General features: G+C 29.2%; 1 protein-coding gene across 1 annotated transcript in view; it reads right to left on the reverse strand.

Moving 5' to 3' along the window:
* The window catches only part of LOC100879009 (virus-induced RNA 1), a 100,328-nt gene that overhangs the window by 16,139 nt on the left and 56,413 nt on the right, over positions 1-27,776 (reverse strand). The window contains exon 2 of the mRNA XM_003704630.3: positions 23,717-23,932. Coding sequence (XP_003704678.2) covers positions 23,717-23,932 — 216 coding nt within the window. The remainder of the gene's footprint in view (positions 1-23,716; positions 23,933-27,776) is intronic.

Below are 27,776 nucleotides of genomic sequence, written 5' to 3' on the forward strand. Positions count from 1 at the left end.
AGTCGGGAATTATTTTTATCGCAATTCTCTCTTTTAATGAATACACAATTGTTTCCGTACGATTTAATTGTGCAATGATTTTATACGTTATAAAGCACCTGCTCCTCTTTAACGTTCCTCCTACTTTTTAATTTTCTGCATTTAATACTGGCAAAGGATTTTTGTCTGTTTCCTTTTATGTATAGCTTTTGTGGTTTAATGAAATTTCACATGACATGTATAATTCGGTAGAATAATTTTTGAAATATTGTATTTTCTGTGAATGTTTGCTTTCTGGTTAGTATTATTTTGTTTTTCTGTATAAAATTGTTCTTTTGCTTTTAAGTTTTGAAATTTTCTAATTCAAAAAGTTTTGAATTTTCAAATGTTTATGTGACAAAATCATTAAAATTCTAAATTCCAAAGTTTTTATATTTTTAAATTTTCAGATCTCCAAATTTCAAATAAGTCAAATTTTCAAGTGTCCAGGTTATAAAATTTTCAAATTTCCAAATTTATAGATTATCAAATTTTCAAATTTCTAAATTTCCAAATTTCCAAATTTCCAAATTCCCAAATTTCCAAATTCCCAAACTTCGAAGTATTCAACTTTCCAATTTTCCAAACGTCTAAATTTTCAAATTACCAAATTTCCAAATTCCCAAATTTCAAAACTTCCAAATCCACAAATTTCCAAATTCCCAAACTTCGAAGTATTCAACTTTCCAATTTTCCAAATGTCTAAATTTTCAAATTACCAAATTTCCAAATTCCCACGCTTCAAAATATTCAACTTTCCAATTTTCCAAACGTCTAAATTTTCAAATTACCAAATTTCCAAATTCCCAAATTTCAAAACTTCCAAATCCACAAATTTCCAAATTACTAAATTCCCGAATGTCCGTTTTCTTGAACTTTGTATTTCAATATCGACAAATTTCTGAATTTCGCAGATTCTAAGTTCTCACATCCTGCAAATTTTCAAATTTTTCTATTCACAAATTACCAAGTTTCCATATTTACAATCTTCCAAATCTCCATATTCGCAAACTTCCAAATTTACAAATTCTTGAAATCCGCTCTCGAGAAAAGTCGTTCCATCGATCTTCATTGGTATATATATCTTCAGTCTCTTTTCGTAACAAAATCGCAATTACCTTTTACAGCAATTCTATCTGTTGCAGCAATTTATAGTAGTAAAATTCACGACTAAGAAAATTCTTATTTTTAATGAGTACATGTGTAACGTCCCTGGGGAAACCTTTTTGCTTTCTACCGGCATCATCGCGACAATCTTCTATCCATCGATTAGAATAGTCAATTATCGACCGTAGTTGCCAATTATCGACAGTACATTAGGTATCTATTACCATATCTATCAAATTCGACAGTCGGTAATCAATATATATATATATATATTTTCATTTATATTAATTAACTTATGATTTTGATCTAGAGTAGGTAATATCTTCCATAAAAGTAATTGAATATTGAGTTAGAATAATTAAAACAAGATAATATATTATTTTATTTTATTTTTCTAATAAATAGTTTTGTATACGAAATTTCCGTTACGCTATGATGTGCCTACGTGCCGCGATACTCGCCCGAAATCCTTGAGATAAGCGCTAATCCTAGAAAAGGATAACGATACTATTTCTATTTACGGCATTATTGACCATTAAATTAATTAATTAGCTAAATCAATTTATATACGTAAAATCAACCAGTAATAAACTATTCTTGGCCGGAACCACAATTATTTTCTTCAACTAAAAAGCTGTAAATCGGAATAGATTCAGCCCTCGTAGAATTCGTGCGCAGTTAATTAGAAAAGGACAGAAAATGTATTTTTCGCCAAAACACCGTTGTACTACTATTTTAATATCAAATTGTTAGCCAGAAATTAAAGAGCGACATTTAAATTATAACTAAACCGTTCGATTTTATAATTACTGTATAATAATGAAGTTATATGAAAATTTAGATATTCTGACGTCACAGAAATTCCAGGACTAGCTGAACTTAGGTTCCAGGGACGTTACACATGTTCGATAGTTACTATTTATCATAATCGAACAGATACTATTTATCCTGTCACTTTTAAACATTTTTTAAAAATAATTCTAAAGTATCAAACTGTATCCAGCTACATTGCTCTCTCCCCCTCGTTTTCCTCTCATTTGTTTCTGTCCCTCGTTTTAAGTACAAGGTTTTCTTTCTCTTCGGCAATTTCAGTTTCTTCCTTTTCTTTCTACTCTCTCATCAATCATGGTATCGATTCGGCAACTTTTAATCCTGAAGACCCTTTCTTCCACTCTGGCTAACAGCGGGTACGTAACGTGAATCTGCATAACGATTCATCGACTCGTGCAATCGGTGATTACCGAAAATTACTGTCCTTTTCACCGAATCCCTCTGGCTCGTCTCTCGTAATTCATTACGCGAACAAACCCCATGATTATTCTTTTCCTTTTTCCCCCCAGTTTGCTTCGAGATCGACGGCTACGCAACTGTTAATGGGCTCCTTTCGACGGTGAAAGTGTTTCTTGCTCGAATTACACTTCGTTATGTAGCCGACCTTGCCGCTGAAGAACCATCCTCTGTGAATGCAGCACTTCGAATATTACATCTTACAAACATTACGTAATTTTGCCAGGATGTGGATAATCAATGGTGTTCTATATTTATTTGTGTGATGATTCGATATTATGGACCTATTAACTCCACGCTAAAATTACATTGGATTAATATAAGTACATACGTATTTTTTATATAATAGGAAGCGCATATTGGTCATTTATCTGTATTTATTCACTGTAGGAACCATACGCTGGAATTATATTAAATAAATGTAGGTACATACTTATTTTTGCATAATAGAGAACATTCATTGGTTATTTAATTGCATTTATTTACTAAAGTCTCTAAGTAAGTAGTAAATACATATATGTATCTATACGTATATGTATAAAGTATATGTGCTTGTAAAAATGTGAGGTACATACATGTATAGTTGTACGTAACAGAGAACCTACATGCACAGTAACTAGGTACATCTATCTATTTTTGCGAGCACATATGTATATTTGTGTATGTGCACATATGTACACATATCTATTTACTGTATACTTAAAAAATCAAATAAATGATGTTTGTCATTTACAACACACATAAAGGAGAATCTACGAATGTGAGACTGAGTAAAAATATAAGATACCAAGGTTTTGATTTATTTTAAATTTGGAATTTTCGAAAAATCTAATTTATGAATTGGAAATCCACAAAATTGCAAACTATAAAATCGATATCTGAGAAAGGTTAAATTCACAAATATATATATTGGTTTTGCACATTGAGTTAATCCCTTGATAGATCATACTCATTTTTGTGCATTTCAAATTAACCCTCTTGCAGGTCTACTTCATTTTTTTGCAAACAAGTTCATCCTTTCACAGATCAAATTCACTTTTTCGTGAATAGAAATCACCCTTTTGCAACTCAAATTTTTCAACAAATTAGTTTAAGCCATTTGACTGAAAATATACATAAAATTCTTATACTGCAAGAAAAACTTTATTGCATGTAGTAATACTTAAGTATAAAATGACATAAATTGCTTGTTAAACATAAAGAATGTTTATACATTTGTTTACATAGACTCGTCTATAATCTTTCATGTATCTTTCAGCATCTTTCTGCTGCTAGTTTTATGGAAGCTGCTCTAATTTTGTGGACATATTCCTGTCATAATTATGACAATTTGCAATAGCGATTGTTCAAACAAAATCTCCTAATTACATACAAACTTAAGAATTAGTCAAAATATTTCTTGCACACAATTTTATTTTTGAGAAACCCCTTTCAATACAGTCTATCGTTGTAAAATATAGTAATGTTACTAATAAACAGTGAAAGTATAAATAATAAAGTATATCTGACCAACAAGATTACGCACTTCATAAGTTTTTTTGGAGGCTTATGTCGCCCAAAAGCTGTCACACTTTCTCCGGATTATATTCGTTCGATTTCTGCAGTGATCTTCGAAGAAATTCGCAGAAAATATTTGAACTGACCGAACGTGTAATTACTTCATACCTCACTATTTCATGAATATTTATTGCAGCAATTAAGAAAATATTTCGGCCGCTGTTGGCACGTTTACACGAGTGAAAGTATTAACTTCTGATCGAGCTTTTGTTCGCGTGAAGATGATAATTAAATTCTGATTCGTGAATGAATATCTTTTTTTTCGGAGTGTTCCGAGAAAAATGTAAAGTATACGCTTCGCGCATGCAATGCATACAATTAACTGTTCTTTCAGAATTTCGATGGTCAACTTGTAATGCTGTGATATAATGTGATACGTCATAATGTGATTCTGAGTTATTTAATCTATGTCTACAGGGATTTATGTTTAATTTTAAATCTTCGAATTTTAAAATCCAAACAATAAAATCACGTTGTTCTATCATTTTTGAGTCTTCTACAAAGTGAATTTCACATGTAAAAAAGGTGAATTTAATCCGTGAATAGGCGAATTTTATTATCTCTTTAAATACTAAATTAATTATTTTTGCATTCAAAGCAAAGAGTAAAACATTATTCCTATTAAAGGTATAACATTCTTTTATAACCAGGCATTGAGTTTACACAAGCAGTAAACAAGGTACGGAAATTAGTGTATTTTTTGTAATTTTCAAACAAATGAAGAAAGATCTGCAAAACGGTGTATTTAACACTGAAACTACCAAACCGGTCAAATGACCGCTCCACAAGTTTCTTGTTATAAGGTACACATTTTGTTAAAGTACATTCCTTAAAATCAGCATTGACTTTCAACAAGATAAAGAATAGATGTGTGTACTAATTTATGTTTCGTCGTTTGTTTATTTATTTTTTAACTTCATTTTTAATTTCAAATTAAGTTCACATTGAATACTAAAGATGATGTCAAATTTTACAAACTTCTATTCCCTTCTATTTTCTATTCTAACCTATTTTAAAAAATAATGCGGATATCCTATATTTTTACTTCTTTCATATGTCATGGTCCCATTATCTTCGTATAAAAATGTGTAGTTATATAAACATCCGGTAAACTAATGACATTCATTATGAGCATTCATTATAAGAGTTTTGTTCATATAAGTGTTCATAATGCATATCACTACTAACACATGCTTAACTATTCATTTCTACTAACTATTCGCTTCATACATACGAATGGAATGTTCCGCTAGGCCTAACATGTACACAATTACTATTCACTTCTTTTAAAACATTCTTTGAAAAGAGCGCAGCAAGGTGAAGGTGTTACATTGCCATTGCCAATGTTCAAGAGTTATAATGGCATGAGAATACATCTCTTGCATGTTCATTTGTTTAGAACAATCGATTCGCCGCTTGGTCTGGCACTCATGTTGGTTTATGATGCGTTAATCGCTATTGAGAATACAGGAAACCCAGCAATATTTCAAATTCCTGGCGGAACTTTGGGTCTTCCTGTCAATAAACAACTACGGATTGCAAATTATCTTCTATCATTATTTATAATTATTTATTCGGAAATTGTGAAAGTTGCGTGCATACAAATTATGAATAGGTTTTTCATTTGTTCTGATATTAACGTAAGAGATGACAGGTTTGACAAAGTATTTGAAATAAAAAATAAAGATATTTAATCATATTGAGATATGTAATAGTACAGAACAATTTAATAATTTGTATTTAATGATACGTAATATTTAATAATATTAATATTAATATTACTAACATCTTTTCAGGCTGATTCTAGAGAAAATAATATACACCATAAGCCTTCCTATAATAATTCGTACCTAATTATACTTCTGCTATTTTTTTTAATTTAAGACAGTGACAGCCATTTGTGCTTTCAAAAATAATAACCCGAATCATTATATGCTCACTTCATGAAATAAGGAAGATAAAAAAGATAAATTTTTCAGAAACTTCTCATTAAAATTTTGATACACTGTTTAAATGATGTTTCAGAAAATTCATTACATTTTATAAAAAATATAATAACAAATTGTATATTCACAGTAAAATACAATGTTGTTATAAATATATATTTTATTATTAATATAAAATTTATTATTATATTGAGAAGAGTATTTTGAATGAGTGGATGAGTGGAAAGAATGAATAAGATAGTTTTTAATTCTATTTAGGTTATTGTAAAGTTCAATTTTTGTCTGTGTAGCTGAAACATTTGTTATTATTATTATATTTTATATTTTTCATAAAATGCATAAAATTAATATTTATTTAGACAATAAAAGCATTTAAAAATTTTATAAAAAGACTTGTGACAATTTCAAAGAATATTTCTTTCTTTCGACAAAGGAAAAAAAAGAATAGGAAATCTATAATATTAAGCATTATACTTTAATAAAATTTTAAATAAATGTCTGAAGGTAAGAGTTATAAAGAAACAAAAAGCGAGCAATTTCACTTCTTTTGGTAAAATACGAGAAACTATTTCAACGAATGGCAGTTATGTTAGATTATACTTTGCCACTGCAGCTCGAGGTGAGAGTTGTCTCGATTGTTTTTTGTTCATATTTCTTGTGTGCTGGCGTTTGAGCAACAGACTGTCTGCACAAAAGTGATTTCGCACAGGTTTGGAACATACGGATAGATTAATTTCATTAAATCGCTGTAGAGTTTACAGTTTATTGTTACTCTACTGATTAGTAAAAAGTACAAAGTTTTTACAGCTAACTGTGTAATAAACTAAAACTGCAGAAAACAATAACTCCTCGACAGCTTCGCGATTTTATTGCTAGTGTGATTAAATCTTGGTATAACTTACAAAGTAGTTCGGAGTTATTTAATCACCATCTGAGATCACTGAAGCAACGTCTGTTTCGGATTTGAATTAATTATCACACAAACAGAAGGTTCCTATTATAGTTATGAACTGATTACGTTTCGCAGGTTATACATTCATAAAAAATATTCAAAGGAAATATTTCAGTAACTGTGAATTATTAACTGATGCAAAAAGCTTTTAACGGAAAACGAATTATCAAGAAGGAAATATGTGTATGTATATGCATGTACTTACATTATGTCACTATGTTCGATTTCTGCGCCGATCTTATCGCTGTTAATATGAACTTTGTTGGGATTAAATTCAACTATATGTTTTCTTAAGAATGATAATTGATTTCATTTTTTATTACTTTTTTTTCTAACGAGGAAATCGAAGCAAATACGCCTTTTTGCCGGTGTTCTATTTAACGCCTTAATGTATTCAAAAAAACATAGTACGTAAGGAAATATACGACTGTACTTGAGAATAGTACCTTGTGGTCGAGGTAATGTTATAGACTATAGAGAATCATTAACGTAATTACGTGCGAATCGAAAGAATTCTAAAATGCAATTATTACACTACTAAAATGTAAATTAGCCCTCGAAAGTTTAGACTTCCAAAAAATGAGAATTAGTCACAAAAACTGTGGATTAGATTCTAAAGATGTGAACTACATCTCACTCAATTAGAATTAAGGTGAAATTTCGATATTTTCGTGTTAGATAAATTCACAGCCACGCACAGAGAGCCCCGGGAGCAGGAAAATATCAAGCTTCCATCGTATTCGAAAAAGGGAAAATTTACTAGATCGTAAAATCTGATACCAATAATAGTTTGGAATAAACTTTTTATGACTTTTATGCGAATTGTGATTATGACAATTATTGGAATTGTCTTCTATTGAGATATCATGAAATTATTGAAAATGTTAAAATTAAATTGATAACAAACATTGAACATTTTTAGATAAGTTAGAGTATTAGACACATAGCAGATAAAACTTTTAGTTATACTAATTTATACTAATTTAACTGACATTAAAAATGTTTAGCTTAATAAACGAGTATTAAGGTAGAAGTACTTATTACAAAGTTTTTATCCAGGAAATTGTTAACGTAATAGAGAACTACGTGCGTTAACTACAATCTATTTATGTGTATGCATGCATAAGTAATTTGAATTTTTTAACAATTTGTGTTAAATAATTTTAATTAATCCAATCGAAAATATTTTCTTTTGTATATTTTTCGTACCTTGTGTGCTTCATGGTTTATACTTTGTTACCATAGAAATTTTGCATATTAGAATGCATTGTAAGTACCGAATATGCGTATTTTATTTACCAGTAACGATATAAATGATGCATACATTTTTATAATCGCGTAGGGGAGGTTGGGAAGGGTTTGAACAAAAGAAAGACGTATAACAATAAATACATACTAAACTTTTGACAGAAAGAACATTATTAAGTAAGATAATAAATACATATTACATTTTGGACTAAAAGAATAATATTAGTAAGAAACTAAATAATACTTTAGGGATCTCTTTGTACGGTTCGATTCGATATTATAGTCTTCAACAAAAAGAGGGTTGTTTAAATTTAAACACAGAACATATTAAAAATATTTTATTTTATAAAAATCAAATTTATGTTATTTTATAAAAATGTTTCAGGCCTCTTTAAATATGAGAAAATGGGTATAGTAGTTAAAGGCATGAAACAATTTATTTTGTTCAAAAAGGAAATTTAAGGCAAAGGTACCAATAATTGACCAGTTTTTAGAAAAAAAGGTTCATATAAGTTGTGCACTTTTGATGTATCTAAATTTACTTATATTAATTACTTTAATTTTGTTACATTTAATAATGTAAATTTCATACTTCACTTTACATGTAATTATTTTAAAATGGATCTGACATATGACGTGGCATCTGAAGTGAAGTATGTTTACTAATAACGAACTAATCGTTTACAAATCATTTACTAATCCTAATTCATAATAGTAATAGATTCATAAATGGATAATTCATAACAGAAATTCATAAGTAATATGCCGTTATAATTCTATTTCCATAACGTTTTTGTTAAGAATAGCTGTACTTCATGTAAAAAAGTTCATACGTCGTAAATATTTCGCGAATGAAATTATGTATTTTTTCTAGTATAAGTGGTCAGCTACTAATGAACAGAGTCAATTACTAGTTATTCAATTTTTAAGGCCAACTTCTAAAGCATATACCGAATTTTTAAACATACTTTTCAAATTTATAGAACTTTTTTTAAAGAGTGGATTTGTTTCATAATTTAGAAGACTTAAAAAAATGCTCCAGGCACCGAATCTTAATGACAGAGCAAGCGATTATCACTGTTCACATGAAAGATTTCTCTTAATTGATCAACTACTGCTATCATTACCTTATTTTATTCAAACCTTAGAATTAAATATTATTTCTTCTGTTTATGTTTACACATTTAGTGCAGCGCCACTTAGAACATGTTTGACTTCTTCCAAAAGAAGATATAAGAACATAAAAACACTCTAAATCCACTATTAGAAAGAATGAATGAACTGCTGTTTAATTATACATATAAATTTTTATCACAACTTGTTGGCAAAGTAACATATTGATTACATAGAATCACATTGCTCCGCAAAAGTTTGACACGTATCAAGTTTTTTTAAATTTATATCTCAAACCTGTTCAAAAATAAGGTTTCAAAAGAGTAACTCTAATTATAGTATACTTTAAAGTGAAAGCATCGAACGTTGAACTGTATATGTAATACTAAATTTTACTTCTTTCAATAAAAAAATTGGGTATCTAGAAACTTATTTGGAACAATTATTACTTATCACTGTCCACTGAAAACATCCTTTACTGTAGTGTGAGATTCTCTATCGTGGGGAATATTTAACCCTTTGGACTCTTATGTCGAGTGTGGCTCGACGTCACTTTTCTTTTGGATCTTATAAATAATTCGGATAAATAGATTGGTTCAATATATACAGTCAGTGTAAAAAGTATTCGTACAGTAATTAATTTCAACAAAAATGTTGTGAAACGTCATTTATTAACAAAATTTTAACAAATAAAAAATACATACATATTCTTAGACGTCTATGTATTCTATGTAAGAATGTGTATGTATTTTTTATTTGTTCAAATTTTGTTAATAAATGACGTTTCACAACATTTTTGTTGAAATTAATTACTGTACGAATACTTTTTACACTGACTGTATGTATATTTTCATTAATTTACTATTTATAATAAATGAAAAATGTATTTGTCACATACGCGCACTGTTACGACACGCTTGATGGAGAAATTTCTTGATCTATTTTGTAAATGAAAGAGTTGGTAGTTAAAAGAAATTAAGGAGTGCAAAGGGTTAATATCTTATAATATACGTCTAATATTTTATAATATACATTCAACCATTCATAACATACATTTAATAATTAAATTCAAAATATAATAAAAAATTTGAAAAGAGAAATGTCCTAATCATTGGAAAATCTTAAAATAATTTTATTTCTTGTTTATTTACATTGCTGTTTTAAAATGAATTCAATTTAGAATCAGATGTAATACTGCCAGCAGTTATAACGTTGATTACTATTGTAGCTACTTAACAATGGGAAAATGAATGTTGCTGCATATATGTCCACTAAGGAATGTTGGACAAAGCACGGATTTCCCTCAGTGTTAAGCGAACCATGAAAGGGCGTCATCTGTACCATATTTTACCATGACTGCGTTCACTACTGTTTTGTTCGTAAATATATTACACAGATACAGTGGGCCAAATTATTATACTCCAGAGATTTCTTTTCAAAAATATACAACGATATACAGCGACTTTAATTACTTTATCAGTGTTATTGATAGCTGCAATATTCGACAAACCTGCGAGTAACGTGTAGAATAAATCTTATTGCCAGTTTTCGTTAGCTAGCTTTCGTTGTACCTAGCTTGCGTTAATAGTTTAAACTACGTTATAAATTAGTTTTTATAGTTTAGATTGAAGTTTAAATTCTGATTATTATTTATTTTATTACTTTTTGATGTAAGATTAAATTTAAAATAGTTTAAACTTAAATTATTTAAATGGTACGAAATGGTGATTTGATCATCGTTTAATTTATCTAATTCTATTAGCAATTTTCTTAAATATTAAATATTATTAATTTTGGCTTTTAAAAAAAAGATATTGCGACTAGGGGGAAGAGATGTGCTATTAGTTTGTTTTTAGGGATTTTTGGGGATCTAATAATTTGTTATATTTTGCAAATGAACTATTGTAAATTTTCAGTTTCGCAAATCTCTTATTTCTAAATTTTCAAGCTTTAAAAATAATAAATTCAAGTATTTAGGAATTTAGGAATTTAGGAATTTAGAAATTTAGGAATGTAGGTATTTAGAAACTTAGAAATTAACAAAATGTAGGAATTTTGGGATTTATACATGGTGTTTTCGAAATGGTAGTGTGACCAAAAAAGGGGTGAATTTAGTCTCAAAGTATTTATAAAAAAATTTATTTACGGAACATAAATGATAAATGAGACAACTTTTCATTACTTTACGAATTAATGAATGTTATTAAACAAATAAATCTAATCATTAATACTACTAAAGTTCGTTAGCAGTCATTCTTCATAACATAATTAATGTAGATACTAATATTTAATGCGATCGATTTAATCGGTGATAAGAACATACATAAGTAACAAACCTAGTAAAGTAATATAAAACAGTAAAGCTATTTTAGCGATATTAATAATTATATCTGTTAATTTATAATATTTGTTTATTGTAGAATTAAGAAACAAATTATTTTATCATTTTCCACATTGAAAACAAACTTTTTTACAAATACTTAAAGAGTCTTCGAACTCGATTTTTTTGTAAATAAAACCATATACGAAAAAATTGTATTGCATATTTTTTACTTATTTAATAATAAAATAACTTGTATAATAAAAAAATTGTTATTATATATTCCGATTATTATCTGTATATCGACATCAGTCTCTTTTTCGAAAAACAGTTAATTTACAAAAATAAATTTGTAAACAGAAATACCAACGGAAAATTTAGGATTCTCCATCTGCAGTTTTGTCTCAGTAAAAAAGAACATAGAGAAGGAAGTAAGAGAAATAAAAAGTCCTAACAAATCCTTCGAAGCGTAAAAGCATAACCACAAGGTACGCTATGTATAGGGTGTCCGTGATAATTTAACACTTACATTATTTATTTAAGTATTATACTTATGTAATTCATATTATACAGATGTAGTATAAATTAACAGCTTTTCATTTTCAGATAAAAATTAATCGATCATTAATCACAATTAATAGATCAAATTTCTGATTACTTGATTCGAATTATAATATTATTTGTTTGTTTATAATCAATTGCATTATTCTATTGCTTGAAACTAAAGTTAATAACGCTGATAGATAGTAATTTTCGAATAACATATATTTAAAACTGTCGTGCATTCAAAAAGCTGTTATAAATTCTACTATAATAAATTTACATGTTATAAATTCAAATTTGATTGTTATAAAATGAATTGTTTTAAGTCAAATTCAGTTGCTATAAATAGAACTGTTATAAACTTCAATTGAGATATTATAAATTCATCTGTTATAAAATCAAATTCAATTGCTAAAAATGAACCGTTATACATTTAAATTTAATTATTATAAATTTGGATTCAACTGTTATAAACTTAAACATTTAAATTTAACCTAAATTCAAATTAAGAATTAATTCTTAATTTAAGAATTCTTAATTTAAGAATTAATTCTTAATTCTTATTTAATTAATTCTTAATTTGAATTTTGTTGCGTTTTATTAAGACCCAGTATAAAGACTTGTTTGTTTATATAGCACTTCGTAATTTAAATCAACGAGATACGCCTAAAGGTAGAACAAAACTACCATAAGTTATAAGACGTAGCAGCATATTATCAAATAAAGTCTATCATCGTTACAAATATATCAGTTACACCAAAATTATTTACACTATCAACCTCGTCATTATAAATAAAGAAGGAGTGCATTCAATACTACTTTTTCCGAATCAGAGTTAAATCAGTATTGAAAATAACGGCGCATATATCAATTATTTTTTATTCATTAAGTTACGATTATTGAAACAGATATTGTCAAAAAATAAATCCAACAGAGTTACTAATAAAAACTTGCCTGATTATTTAACAGTGCACAGACCTTACTTTGCTTTACCCGGTAGTTTCATCTTACTCGTTAACCAACGTTTTCAGAGAAAATACTTTTCATTTCATAACAAGCACCGCGGACCGTCGTTTAATTTTGCATCGCAGCGTCTGAGTCAGTGAGCAGCCCACCGTGATGTAAAAGTGTAAAATTTCTGTGAAATCTTCGTTTTTATCGTGCGATGGTGTACAATTAAACAGATTGCTAGCCCACGTTACGTGGCCACTTTAATCTCGTGATTGCCACTTTCTTAACGTCACATCGGTCGTATCTTCACCAGAAATAATCACAGTGGATCTGCTAGCCTCGCATGTCCGGTTGCACCGCGAATTCCGTCTCGAAAAATGTAATTAGAACGCGTTTTTAATTCCGCCTCCGCCTAATGCAACATGAAATATTTAGAGCAATGGAAAAATTTCATTTCTCGACGAAATACCACCACGATTGTGGAATTCGCCGGAAATTCATTCTCCGCAGCTCGTTCTGCATTTGTTCCGTTTTGTCTCCATTCTGTTTTATTTTCACTAACTACAGACAATATTTACAGAATCTCGGAGTTGGTTAAGAACACTGATACAAAACGTTATATGGCCACCTAGTTAGATCTATGTGTATGGAGTTGCAGTTACAGGGTATGGCCGGACGAGTGGTAACCGAGCAGGGGCTGATTTTCCATGTAAAAATAAGTGGAAAAAAGGAATAACATTTTTTCGTTTAACTCTTCGTTTTTGAGAAAATCGAATTTGAACGTTCTATCCAGTATACGTGCAATGGACTGTCTCTCCAAGTCATTGTTCGCTACAAGTTCCCTTTTGCATTCTAATGATGACGTTTCTGATGTTTACATCTTTTCTTCAACCACACAATTTTTATTCTGTTCTGTTCTGCTTCTACTTTTGTTCTTTTTCGATCAGATAAGCTGTGATGATGTCTACTTATAGCAATCGCAAATATGTTGATGTGATAAAAGATTTAGGAGCTTTTCATGGAAATGCAACAGCAGCAGCTGAATATTATAGGCAACTGTTTACAAATCGTCGCTGTTCGGACAGGAGAGTGATACACAGGGCAGAGCAAAGATTAATTGAGTGTGGTTCTTTCCACAATTACCATAAGTTTGATGGCAGTAGAAGATCCCTGAACTTATAAACAGAAGTTCTTAATACCGTTGCTAATAATTTTAAGATAAGTATACCAACACTTAGTGTTCATTATAATACCAGTACCAGAACTATTGGTCGCAATAAGTAATATCAATATTAACATTTCTTATTTATAGTATATATTTAAACCTAAAGGTGGCATAGTGCACGCATACTGGATAGAATTTTCAGGCTTGATTCTCTCGAAAATAACGCAATAAAGGAAAAATGCTGTTCACTTTTTTTCGGCTTATTTTTACATGTGACATAGTATCATCTTTCGCTCGGTTATACCACTCGTCTGGTCACACCCTGTATAACCAATAGTTATTATTTATTGATCATAAACGTATCTGAATCTGAACTCTTCAGATTTTCGTTTGTAAACATGGACGGAAAGCGTAGTTTATAAAGTGAAAAGATACAATGGTTATAACGAAATAGAATATAAAAGTAAAGATACCATAATTATAATGAATGGTATATCATAAAAGAACGCAAGGATGACGTCAGAAGAACGTCATGCGTTATTATGAAGGGAGTTGAAGAATGTATTGGAATCAATGGTGAGACTTCTAAACAATTAGTTTTTTTTATTGATAATTATTGTTGTAGTTTATGGCATTTAAGTGTTATTAAGTAGTAGTATAAGAAATTATTAAATAAAAGTAAAAGTAAATTATGAGTTAGTATAATAAATTACTATCATATTTTTTTATGAAATTCATGAGTTCACAATATAAATATGTATTCAGTGATTTACCTTATTTATGATTGATTTACCTTATTTACCTTATTAAAACCTGTAATGTATTTGGCAGCGAACATTTCAATAAGAGAATAATTATGAAAGTTATAAACAAAATACTTTAAAAATTTCCTCCTGCATGCGTATAGAATAAATAAAAACTGGCTAAATAAAGTCATTGTTTCATGTTTAATTTCCACCACGATTTAATTCTTACTTTACCTCCAAACTCTATTTTATGGAAGAAAAATGTTCGATGTTATATTCTTTTGTAACATAATGAAAGGTATGATATACTGCCTGATAATATTCTAGCTTTTCTCCTTGAATATTCTCTCAACTTAGAAACTACACTTTAGTTCGTATGGAACAACATCGTATTAATTACGGTTATTTCATTTGCATAAATTGCATTGGAAATTATAATAACATAGTTCGTCATAATATTGATATATTCAGAAACTTCATAGCATCCACAAAACACTAGTTACTCAACCTTCTTTAATTCTTAATTATACTTTATTCTCATGTGAACATGGAAGTTTCATATATTACACTTCATCTTATGTTACAGCGTATTTTTTTCACAGTTTCTATTTATTTGAACTTATATTATGTTTTACTTACAGATGATTGTAAAACTGTGTAACATCTTCTCTCTTACAGTGCATTTCTTTTTGTATACAAAAGTTTACTTTTAATGTGAAATATTGATGAAATTTATGAAACTTTTATAGTTTTATTAATAATTGTAATAGTATTAGAATGTTACATCAGTTATTAATTCCTGGAAATGAAGGGTATAAGTAGAAATTTTAGAAACAGAAATTTAAAAAAAAGATATGAAAGAAATGCAGCTGAATATCTTGTACGCAATTCGGATGCCTATCAAAAAATAAATACATTGCAAAGAATATTTTAGATTTTTTTAATATTTTTGTACTGTATAATGTTTTTCTCAGCTTTCTAGGTCACTTAGCATTTTTGCATATATATATTTTTAGTAACAAGGAATATATATCATTCTTAATTTTAATTTTAGGAGTGAGAGATCGTTTCAGAATCACGCTATCTCAATGGATTTTAATGTAAGCTACGGTACGGGAAAAATACATCTAATAAAGATATCAGAAGCTTGAAAACACCGAAATTTAATACAGGTACAAAAGAATTTTTTGCAGCCTGTTCGTCCTTTGACATCATTAAAACTATATAGAAAATATTTTTTGTAGCGTATTTGTCCTCTGATGTTATTAAAATTGCATACAAAATATTTTTTGTACCATCAGAAGTGAAAACGGTACGTATAATTAAGTGGCGATCCTTTAGGTGGACAATCCTTAATTGGCAATTTACAATCCCTATAATGTAAATGCCCTACTGTCCGTTGACTCCTTAAATTTAACAATTGTGTGGGAATTTTGTTAATAGTAACATATCTGCTTCTTTTCAATGTGTAAACTCATTAAAATGTATTGACATGAGTTTTACATAATTTTGTATACAAAATTGAAGCAATTTAATATTTGATGAGACAGTATCTTTATTTTTAACAAAATGACATTTTACGATATTTCAATATGTTAAATAATTATAAAAAATCTATGAAAGTAGAAATATAATCCTTCTGGATAAACGTATTTAGTTATTACCATGTTGAAATATAAAAGAAAGTAACTTAACTGCTTCTCTAATTGTTTGATCAATAAGACATTTACCTTTATTTATAACTACTAACGATTTTTATAAAAAATAAGCGCGAAGCTCGCGATTTTCGTCTTATGCGTTCAAGCGTTTTTAAACGTTTTCAAATATTCTTTCATTGCAGATTCCACGTGATAATGTCATCAATCTTTCCCCGTCGTGCGACATTTCTGTGATGCTTCTTTTTACCGTTCCTTTACCTTCATCTTTCTTGTTCACCGGTGTTTCTTTCCCTTCCAAAATTGATTCTAACAGTATGCAGATATATTCATGAAATTACTGGGGGAAACATGAGCAGAAGCTCATGGAACTGGCAACAAATTGCAGATGGCTCGTCTCGAAGACTATGAAATCAATTTTCCGTTACAGAACGAAACAAAGCAGAAAAAAGGAGAGAAAAATAGGAACGGAAGGAAGAAAGGAGAAGTACGAAGGGATCCGCAGTTTCCGCGATACCGCAGTAATCACGACCACCTAATTAGGACCGTAATTTCTGCTAATTGCTTTCATTAGTATAGTCCGAACGACCGTCTTCTTTATCGCCAATATATAATTCTATAATTACATCGATTTAACGACTGCGATGTTTTATTGCACCACCCCTGTATCAATTGCTCAGTCTGACGGTGGTACAAGAACGTATGAAACCACCAGGCGAACGACATTTTATTTTTGTTGGAAACTTGTCTTTAATGATGTTCAGCCTTTAATAGGTTTAACATATATCAGACTCACCGGTTCACTTCGAAAATTTTTACTGCAGACTTTCTATCAAAAAGTAACATCCGAATTTTCAGTAAGAAACATTAATAAATATAACAAATTTTATTAAATGTAGAAACCTTTAAATATAAAAAGCCTCATTAAACAATGCACTATTCTGATTACTATTGGCTGTCAAGGTTAATTAACATTTTATTAGAAGAACTTCAATATCTTTTTGATTTTAACTTTTCCAAATATTTACAAATTTATATTTATATAATGTTTTGTTCCTGTTTTAACTATAGAATGTGATGGCACTGTTTGGTAAAGTAAAAACGGAACATCTTGAATATTTAACAATTTTTCCCAGAATTGAATGTGTACTATCAAATTTATTCATCATTTGCAATTTCAAGGATTATTTTCACCTTTCAACTTATAGCCACTGAGAAAACGTCAAATATATTTATAGATATGTCAAGTATGTTTTCTTAGGCTTTACATCATCTTTAAATTTCATTAAAACCGAGTGTAAATTAGGTAACATCTTTTGTTAATACTGTATACAACAGTCTTTATTTTCAGAACAAAGGCGATGATAATGAGGTAATAAATTATGGATCTAAGTAGAGCAGGCTTCCTATTCACGATTCTTGAAAAACTACCTCGACATCCTGAATTTATTTTAAATATCCTGTTTTTTATGTTGTCTTCCTGAAAATAATAAATTCTTATCATTAACTATTAATTCAATTTTGAAACCTAAATTTTATTCTGTTTTATACAATTAACAATTCAGGTGATTAATATCGAAGCTCGTTAATTAATTTTTTAAACGCTAAACGATTAAAAAATGCAATTTTTTTGATAAATAAATTTAAGTTCTTTATTTATGTTTCATAAATTTAAATTTTCTTTTTAAGTGGAATTTATGTTAATTGACGTGTATGTTTCTATATCAGTAATTTACTTAATCTCCTTCAGAGGTGATCTTTTTAAATTATTAAGATAAAGATATCTTCATTTAACATATTGGCGGCCATATCATCCATATGTGACGCTTAAATTTTCATATGAACCTATCACTTATATTCTTAAAAATTTGTTTACTTTCCTCACTGAAAATAGTCGTATTAACTACTTAGAATTATGAATAATAATTATCATAAAATATCATTTTTCTAAAAACAAAAATACTATCTAATCAAATATTAAACTGCTTCTATCTAAAATTCATAATGTTAATAAATCTAAACAAACTTTATTCTGCCACATCATTAATTTCGAACAACTTTATATACAAAATTATATAAAACTCATGTCAATACATTTTAATGAGTTTAAACATTGAAAAGAAGCAGATATGTTATTATTAACAAAATTCCCACACAATTGTTAAATTAAATGAGTCAACGGACAGTAAGGTATTTACATTATAGAGATCATAAATTGCTATTTAGGATTGTCCACCTAAAGGGTTGCCACTTAATTATATGTACTGTTTTCATTTCTGATGGTACATAAAATATTTTGTATGCAATTTTAATAACATCAGAGGACAAATACGCTACAAAAAATATTTGCTATATAGTTTTAATGATATCAAAGGACGAACATGCTGCACAAAATTCTTTTCTACCTGTATTAAATTTCGGTGTTTTGAAGCTTCTGATATCTTTATTAGATGTATTTTTCCTGTACCGTAACTCACATTAAAATCCATTCAGATAGCGTGATTCTGAAACGATCTCTCACTCTCAAAATTAAAATTAGGAATGACATATATTGCTTGTTACTAAAAATTTATATGCAAAAATGCTAAGTGACCTAGAAAGCTAAGAAAAACATTATATAATACAAAAATATAAAAAAAATTCTAAAATATTCTTTGCAATGTATTTATCTTTTGATAAACATCCGAATTGTGTACAAGATACTCAGCTCCATTTCTTTCATATCTTTTTTTTTAAATTTCTGTTTCTAAAATTTCTACTTATTCCCTTCATTTCCTGGAATTAATAACTGATGAAACATTCTGATACTATTACAATTAATAATAAAGTTATAAAATTTTCATAAATTTCATCAATATTTCACTGTAAAAGTAAACTCTTTTATACAAAAAGAAATGCACTGTAAGAAAGAAGATGTTACACAGTTTTACAATCACCTGCGAATAAGACGCAATAAAAGTTTAAATAAAAGAAACGATGAAGAGAAGAAATACAATAATCATAACACAAAGTGTAATATACAAAACTTGCACGTCACATATCAACATGAAAGTATAATGCAATTAAACCCTTGCACTATTTTCACGAGTCTGATCGTGATACACTCGTACTTTAACCGTGATCAATTTTACTCGAATTTTTAATACGCCTAAATTTGGAGTTCAAGTCCAATTATAATTTGCATAGTCACTGCCATAACATTTTAACCTTTTTTGCCTATTTTAATACTGTAGCTCAGATTAATTAGTTCTGACTAACGCACGTGGCAAATAAATCATACTGTAACGGATTAAGAGTTCAAAAAGGGTGGCTAAGAGTTTTAACCCCGCGCTGTACTTTGACGAGTCTGACACGTGACGCACTCACGGTTTGAATGTGACGAATTTTACTCGAATTTTTAATGCGTTTCAGTCTGAAGTTTGAGTCCAATAAAAATGAGCAAAGTTATGGATTCCTGAAAACGAAACTAACATAACATTTAAATTTTCGTTATTTGTTTTAATAAGGTGAAGTGGGGTAAGTGCAGACTGCTTTTTGCAAAGTTGGTAGTTAAATGTAAGTATTTTCAGTCTGCTATGTAAATACTTAACGCTGTCGATATCTAACGCTTTGCACAATTACTACTATTTAATTAATATTAACTAGGACCTTAATTTTCCTTGTACATTTTGATTTTGATAGGAAATTGTTTAAAATGTCAACTACTCTGCATTTTCCCCGAAAATGGAGTAAGAGCGTAACTTGAAGTTAAATACTTTGAAATTTTATTTCATGTGCAATGGGGCAAGAGCAGAATTATTAACAAATCTGGTATAAAATGCTTTTTACTGCATTATGCAAGTACTTTATACTGCAAACAAGTACTCTTAGCTAAAATATAAAAGGGGATATAGTGAAACAGAACAAGGAAACAAACATACTAAATGGAGAAATTTCGCTCATATTGTAATAAAAATAGTCTGTATACGCACTTGCCCCGTTTACGAACTTACCCCACTTCACCTTATTGTAGATATGAATAGTTAGTTCTGGTTGACGCATCTCACAAATAAATTGTATGGCAACCCCTACAAATTTTTTTGACAGGTGCGTCAGTTAGAGCTGTCTAATCATTACTGCAGCCTTAAGGTAAATAAAGAATATTAAAATGTTAGGTATATTTCGGACTTAGTGATTATTAATTATACAAACTGCAATGGGTATCATACTCAATAGTCGATCTACGCAAACACTATTTAATTTGTCACACTTGAACTATAACGTGCGTCACGAGTCTGACTCGATATCATAGGGCAAGTTAACACTTTGCACTCCTTAATTTCTATTACCTACCAACTCCTTTATTTACAAAATAGATAAAAAAAAGGGATTCTCAATAAAATGTATTGAAACTGTGTGGAGTATGTGACAAATACATTTCTCATTTATTATAAATAGTAAATAAATGAAAATATATATATATATATATATATTCAACCAACCTATTAATCTGGATTATTTATAAGATTCAAGAGAAATGTGATGTCGAGCTACACTCGACATAGGAGTGCAAAGGGTTAAGGATACTATGAAGTTTCTGAATACCTATAAATATATCAATGAAATTATCTGTATATTAATATTATGACGAATTAAGTTTGAGTACTGTGACACGTATCTCACCTGTAGAAATACCATTTAATTTATTAGGTGTCATTCCGTACTCGCACGAAAATATCTACAAAGCGTGTATACAAGGTACAATTATATTCCGCTGATTTGTGACAGTACAATATCCAATGTCGTTCGAGTAGTTTTCACTCGACAAGCCAGTAATTCAGCTTGATTCTCTTGGCATTATCTGAAATGAGCATGTCGGGGCGCACAACGTAATAAAGCATCGGAAATTCGAGAGATTTCGACAACGAGGACGCGGATACTTTCACTAACATGCACAAACACGAAATACGTATCACCGCCACGGGAAACGACAATCGGTCTCCACTGTATACAGACCGATCGCCGCACACCGTGTACCGGAAGTTACGTTTGACAAACCGCATGTAAGCGGAATACGGACACGATTGCGCGCGCGAATCCGTGTAATTTTATGTTTGTGCTTGTCGAACCGTGATCGCGTATCTGCGGCACATGTGCGGTCATTCCAATCGCGCGAAGGTACAAGTCTATTTGGCTGACGATACTGTCTACCAAATTTTAATCCTTCTCGTCGATATTTAACAAGATGGATACGCAGTCAGGAGGGTATCTAACATCTATAGAGAAAATGATGATGTAGGAGAAGCAGATTTATGCTGCTTGTTCGTTCTTGATAAGGTTTAATGAGATGGTAAACGTAGATATTTAGAAATTTGTATTTCGGGATTTGGAGGTTTGAAGATTTGGTACTTGGGAACTTGGGGATTGGGAAATTTGGGGATTTTTTAATATGGAAATTTGGAGATCTGGAGATTTGAAGGTTTGGTATTAAGAAATTTGGGAATTTTTCGATATGGAAATTTGGAGATTTGGAGATTTAAAGATTTGGTGTTGGTTTTGGGGATTTGGAGATTTGAAGATTTGGTGTTGGGGAATTTGGGAATTTTTTAAAATGGAAATTTGGGAATTTTTTAAAATGGAAATTTGGGGATTTGGAGATTTAAAGGTTTGGTATTAAGAAATTTGGGAATTTTTTTATATGGAAATTTGGAGATTTGGAGATTTGAAGGTTTGGTATTAAGAAGTTTGGAAATTTGGGAATTTGGGAATTTGGGGATTTGGAGATTTGGTATTGGAGAAACTGAATGTAGGAATTTAGGAATATGGGGATTTGGGAGTTTGGGAACTCAGGAAATTAGAAACTTGGGAGTTTGGGGACTTAGGAACATGAGAATTTGGAAATTTGGAAATTTGAAAATTTGAAAATTTGGAAACTTAACAACTTGAGAAATGAGAAATGTTTAGGCGTTTAAACTTATAATATTGTAATTTTAGACGTTTTTAAGTGTGTAAATTTATAAGCACGAAAACAAAAATTTGAAAATATAGGAGTTTGATGATTTAAAAATTTAGAAATAAAAAAATTTACAATTTAAAAACTCCCAAATTTATGTATTTGATTTCCAAAATCAAATTTTAATACTCTACACTAGCAATCGAGTTTCCATCTGCGACGAACTGTTCATTCCCTTTAATAATAATTCAAAACTGCACTTTTCTTTAATGTTAAGAAAACAATGTAACGCACGGTTAAACTTTACAAAATTTAATCATACCACAGTTGCGCAGAAATAATTAATTCATTGAGTTTAATTGCGCGTTTCATTATTACAGTCAGCCTACATCATTTTTAGGGAGAATTTCGCGATGTTTTTACTGTTTCATTTAAGTATATAGGTTTTTTAAAATGTACCAAAAAATTTGTACATTTCTCCAAATATGTCTATGCATTTCAAGTAAATTAAATTTGAATGTGACTATGATACATAAATTTTTAGAAACACTTTTTATACTTTGTTTAGATTACTTTTTCAGAGACACTTCAATAGCACTCAACATTCTTGTGTTAACACTATTTCTACCACTATTTCAGGTGTTAAAAGACATCTTTCAAATTTTAATTCAAAATTATTGTTGAATTTTCATATCTATGAACTTAGCAAAAATAAATGTATTGAGAAGTCGGTAATCAAGTTTGTGCATTTATCGATTACTTGTAAGATTCCGCTCGATTTTGATCAGATCTTCGTATGTTAATAAAATAAAATCTACATATTCCTTCGTTATTGTTTCTCTGATATTTTCATTTTCCATACGTATAAAATATAGTAGGCTATTTAGAATTGCATTTTTAATATTCATAAATCAAGTGTAATTAACATATTTTAAAGAAGTCCTTCCAAGTCGTTTTTTTTAAATAATAAATTCATTTAGTCTTTCAAAAGTTATTGTGTTTTGTGCTGTTTTAAATATAATAATTTCCTATATTTCATCAATTATTTTCTAAGTCGAATAATTCATTTTTTGACTTTTCATACGAGACACATTTTGGTCGAAATAGGTATACACAAAATCGTGGTAGAAATAGTGTTAAATAATCAATAATGTTAAGAAATAGTTTTTCACATACCTTGTATGCTGGAGTACCATCCATCCAAGAAATTCGATCTGAACAAGTTGTTCCAGGTCCAGGTTGGACTCTCCATGCTATCGCTGTCCTCGAAGCTCATGTCAGGGAAATTAAAAGCACCTAACGGCCGAATGAAACGATTTCCTGAGTCAGATGGCAGCAGTAAAACCGTGTCCACGTTTCTTTTTTCATCACTGTCGCTGCTATCACGTACACCTAGAAAAAGTAATTTCAATACATTATAATAAAACTGTACATTTACACAAATTTTTTAAAATTATTTTACAAGATTTAAAATAGCTAATTACTGTCCATAGTCTATAGAAGATGTACCTTTTTGTTCCAAAATAATTAAGGAACAATTTGTTCGAAAGATTTATAATTGTGATAGGTTAAATTGGACTAAAAGGTTACTTAAAAATTAAAAGAATAGTTTAATTACAACTAGAACGTGTAATTAGTTTTTACATTTTCATGTTAAACCTGCTTACATCTGGTGTATTTGCATAGTTATTAGACAGAGGTTCACTGTAGCTTACATGCGAGTTTCAGGTTCTTTCTTGGTCCTTTAAATGTATTTTCATAATGAATGTAGCATTATCTAACGATAATAGAATGATCTGATAAGATCTATGATTTAAATGTTACGATTAAGAGTAAATCTAGCTATTCTAAGAAACTTAACAAATTTCAGAATTTGAAAATTTGGGAATTTGCAAACCAAGAGTTTAAAAGCTTAATGATTCAGAAATTTGAAAATTCAAAAATTTCGTGATGTTAAGATTTACAAACGCTAAAATGTAGAAATTCGTAAAGGGAACTAAAGATTTGAAAGAGTTTAAGAAAGCAATTTTTTGTCCTAAAAATGTTATAAGTTTACATATTACAGGAATACATTTTACTAAATATTACTATAAAGGAATAAAATACTCGGTTCATAAATAAACATTGAGTGCGACAAAATTACCATAAAATTTTAAAACTTTTCAAGGTGTTCAGCGGAACCTATGTAAATATTAAATCTTTTATCTTATTATGGTATTACATAAAGCAACATGTCATTGCACTTTGCGAATTTGTAGTTTGTTAAAAATCATGTTGTCTCATTACATATCACATCAATTTGTAGAAAACACAGATTCCGTAATACATATCTTTTTAACTCTTTGAGGTTAGGTTAAAAGCTCCCACCTTTTGCTTAGCCTTTTGTGTATAATGGGATATACATTTAAAATGTATTTTAACCCCTCTCGAAAAGTTGACGTTTTATGTTAAATAATTGAAACGAACGTTTCTTCCATTTGTTCATATCGAAAAAGAATTCTGTGCACTTGAATTATTTTCTTGAAAATCGAATGCCTCAAAGATTTAAACCGCTGAACGATGCATCATCATATGAAGATTAAAACACGTTCGCACGAGAAAATTTTCTTTCCACCTCTTATTTATTATAGTAAAATCGAGTGAAAGCATAATTTCGTAGAAAAATGAATCAATCAACCGTAAACGCCCGAAACTCGGAGTTTCGAGCACGTTGAGGTTCGTTTAGAATCGAAACGCGGCAAATGCAACCATATAATTATTCTTGCTCGCCGCGAATACGATCCTTTCAAATGCCACATAGCACTTAATGCTTTACAAGGAATTTACCGAAGTGATTTATCGTCCAGCCCTTTTAGTGCCACACCAATGCATCCGCCATCGACCTCACTTTGTCAGCCAGGAAATGCAGGATTCTGTATTTCTGTGCAGAGAGCTTGATACGCATGGACAAACTCAATCGGTAATCAATAAACATGTACTATGTAGAAGACAAAGGTTAAGAGGAAAAAAGAAAGAAGAAAACAATTGACCACGTGACGTCTCATTTGTAAAGTGTCAAAGCGCTGCGTGTATCTAAAGATTCGCGGTATCGTTTCAAAATGATCGATCGAGTCTTCCTTTAAACAGCCTCTCTCGTTTGTATATTAAACGCTTTTTGTCTCTCAAAGAACGATGAATCGTTCAGAGACAGCTCGTACCGTCGACCTTTGCACAAAAGAATTCGATTAACGCGCGGCGAACAGAGAGAAATATTTTTAATTCTTCGTATTTCTCTGAAACGATGCAAGTATTTAATTAAGAAATTATATTTACGTAGAGATCAGTCATTTTCTACGTTCAGGTATTAGAATGCTTCTGGATGGAGATAAATTATACGAAAATTAATTTTTAGTATTGTATATTAGTATTATACATACTGAAATTAATTTAGTATTAGTTATAACAACTAATATATAGTATTAATATCATATTTATAACAATAAATTTCATAGCATTAATTTTGCAGTCAAAAAGTTAAGTCATTATAAGTATGTACCAATTTTATAGATATTATATTTGACATTATTATATTATATTTTCTCATATTATGTTATATGTAAATTCTCTTATTCACTAACTTGTGTGCAGTGTTATATACTCAAATTATATTTATAACAATAAATTTTATAGCATTAATTTTGCAGTCCAAAAGATAAGTTTCTATAAACATGTACCAATTTTATAGATATTATATTCCACATTATTATGTTATATTTTCTCATATTATGTGATATTATATATAAATTCTCTTCTTATGTGTAGTATCATATACTCAAATAATTAAATAAGTATCATGTATGTAAATTTAAAAACCAAGAAATATATTGCGAGATTTACAAACAAAAATTTTTAAACAATTTTTTTGTTGTGAACGAGAGGTTTTGAAATATGGCGCTGATTTTTGACGAGCATCTGCACAATGATAAAATTTGAAGAACTGAAGCTAATAAATGTTGTTCTTGGAGCAGGCAACTCTGTAATTTATAAAATATTTACCTAACAATGAAGTTATTATTTTATGTTGGACGAAGTAGAAAAAATTCTGTTAAAAGCGGATTTGCTACGGTTGGTAAGGCGTGGGTTTCATTCTCATTCAAATAATTTTATGAAACATCTTCTAATTTTTTTGGATGATTGCGTTAAATATGATTTATTTACAACTACTTTTCAAATATAATTTCACTTTTTAATATTTTTATATTTCCACATAGAATGGAAGTATAAATTTAAGTATTTATATGGAAAAATATTAAAAAATTATTGAATTATTGAATTATTAAATTAAAAAATAAAAAATAAAATATGGAAAAATACAAAAATATTAAAAGATCAAATAAAGATAAAATCAAACTGAGATAAAAGATCAAATGCATAGATGATGTGGTAAGTTCCGAAATTCAGTATTATAAGATGAATAAAATAAACAAAAATAATGAACGTTATTATGAAAAATAAAATAAATGATTAATAACTGAACAAATGTTATAAATGTTATAAATTGTATTGCCATTGTGGTGTACAGATATTCTGTTGAACATTAGCAAGAACATAATTATCATTTTTGTTTTCAACAATTTTGTTGCAGGTATGACATAAATATGTGCAAGGCGGAAACAATACTTCCCTAAAATTTCAGTAATTCTAGCAAATATAAAATTCTTCAGTTAAAACTTCGCTTGCACAATGTTTATGTTCATGAAATGCTGATATAATATGGATTTGTGGTACAATTTTATCTCCACATTTTTTATTAAATAACCAACAAAATGTAATATAAAATTTCACATGACTTAGTGATTGAATTATATAAAAATAATATAGAAATATATCAAATTATCAAACGTTAACCATAAATCGATTGACAAAAAACTGCCTTATCGTTAGTTTATAAAAAACCGCCCCGAATGTCATTCAATGTCGTGTAATTGCCATCCTTTAGTTATCAACAGTTTATTGTAATATTATTTTAAATAAATTAATTATTATATTTGGCTTAACATCTATTTAATAGTTCAAAGTCGTCGTCTTTAATCACTGCATAATTCTAACAACATTTGTCCACGAAGACATGTTTCTAACTTTGAAATTTTTTATGCTGTGTTATTTTAATTCGTCGTATTTATCTTATGAAAGTGGAAATTTGTATACTATAACCGTGACATGCTTTGAAACTTGAGAAAGACTGCGATTCACGAGG

The sequence above is a fragment of the Megachile rotundata genome, chromosome 2 (genome assembly GCF_050947335.1).
Source record: "Megachile rotundata isolate GNS110a chromosome 2, iyMegRotu1, whole genome shotgun sequence".
NCBI classification, from domain to species: Eukaryota; Metazoa; Arthropoda; class Insecta; order Hymenoptera; family Megachilidae; genus Megachile; species Megachile rotundata.